The 1,165-nt window shown below is 58.1% G+C and overlaps 1 protein-coding gene across 1 annotated transcript in view; it reads right to left on the reverse strand.

Annotated features, from left to right (window-relative positions):
* The window catches only part of ccm2l (CCM2 like scaffold protein), a 20,432-nt gene that overhangs the window by 7,209 nt on the left and 12,058 nt on the right, over window positions 1–1,165 (reverse strand). Inside the window, exons 4-5 of the mRNA XM_008299038.1 lie at window positions 914–1,097; window positions 8–406 (exon numbers count right to left, since the gene is read on the reverse strand). Of these exons, the coding sequence (XP_008297260.1) occupies window positions 8–406; window positions 914–1,097 (583 nt within the window). The remainder of the gene's footprint in view (window positions 1–7; window positions 407–913; window positions 1,098–1,165) is intronic.

A 1,165-nucleotide genomic window follows, 5' to 3' on the forward strand; every position in this document is an offset into this window, starting at 1 on the left:
CCTCCGCCTCCCCCGTGCCTCCTCTCCCAGCTGCCTCCGCCTCCCACCCCCCAGCTGCCGCTCACGGGTCGGGCCCGGCGGTTCTCCCAGCTGCCGCCGGTCTTGCGGGTCTGCTGCCTCCTCTCCCAGCTGCCCCCGACCCGCTTCCTCTCCAGGCTGCCTCCTCCTCCCCTCTCGCCTCCTCCACCACCTCCTCCTCGCTCCACGTTCTGGTTCTTGTCGTGGCTGCTCCTGGACAGCGAGGGCCTCCAGTCGACCCCGCAGATGGTGTGTCGCCGCTCCATGGTGCCCCCCGCTGGTCGCGGGTCGGCGTTGCAGCTCATGGTTTGACGCCGGCCGTCGACGCCCGTCGGCTTCTTCCTGTCCAGGCTGTCGTCCCCGGCAACCACCGTGTCCACGTTCAAACCTGTGGGATGATTTGTCAAGACTTAGATTGGACAGAAATGTTTAAAGAGTTTTAAGGGTTTCGTCTTCAACGTTTCTAATAAAACCGAGTACGAGAGCAGAAGGTTAGCGGTACGAGTCCACAGGATCCGACAGGTCAACACATTTTCAACATTTATTATCGACACAAGCAGCCGCGCAGCATTCTGGTGGCGCTGAGTCGGGTTTTGACGAGACGACGCCGGTGTCTTTCTTCTTGTGGCGGAACCTTGGAGGCCTCAGACTTCTGAGGTGAAGAACATCCTTCCTCCAGCGTTCGACTCTGCAGCTAAACTGTACCGTGATTTGTCTGTGAAGATCCTCAGTCCTCCAGGTCGTGGTTGTTCTCGTAGTTTGATCGTAACAACTGGACCTGCTTGAGTTCCTTGAAGACGTTTCATCCAAGAGGCTTCATCAGGTCTGACTGACTAGTTCTTAAGATCTCTCCCCAGGAAGATGAACCCACATCCACACCTAGCCACATCCTCACCTGTCTTGAGGACCAGCAGGTGCAGCGCGTCGTCCCTCAGGTAGGAGGCGGCGGCGATCTCGTGCGTCGGGATCCTCATCAGCAGCTTCTCGTTGTCCCTCCAGGTGAGCAGCAGGCAGCGGGCCGACAGACTCAGGATGCAGTCCTGGTCCACGCTGGTCTTCAGCGGCAGCACCTTCAGCTGCTACTGACCGACACACGGACACACGGCATTATTGATTATTGATTATGAACATTGACATTGATCCCATA

This window comes from Stegastes partitus, unplaced genomic scaffold, assembly GCF_000690725.1.
Source record: "Stegastes partitus isolate 25-593 unplaced genomic scaffold, Stegastes_partitus-1.0.2 Scaffold1373, whole genome shotgun sequence".
NCBI classification, from domain to species: Eukaryota; Metazoa; Chordata; class Actinopteri; family Pomacentridae; genus Stegastes; species Stegastes partitus.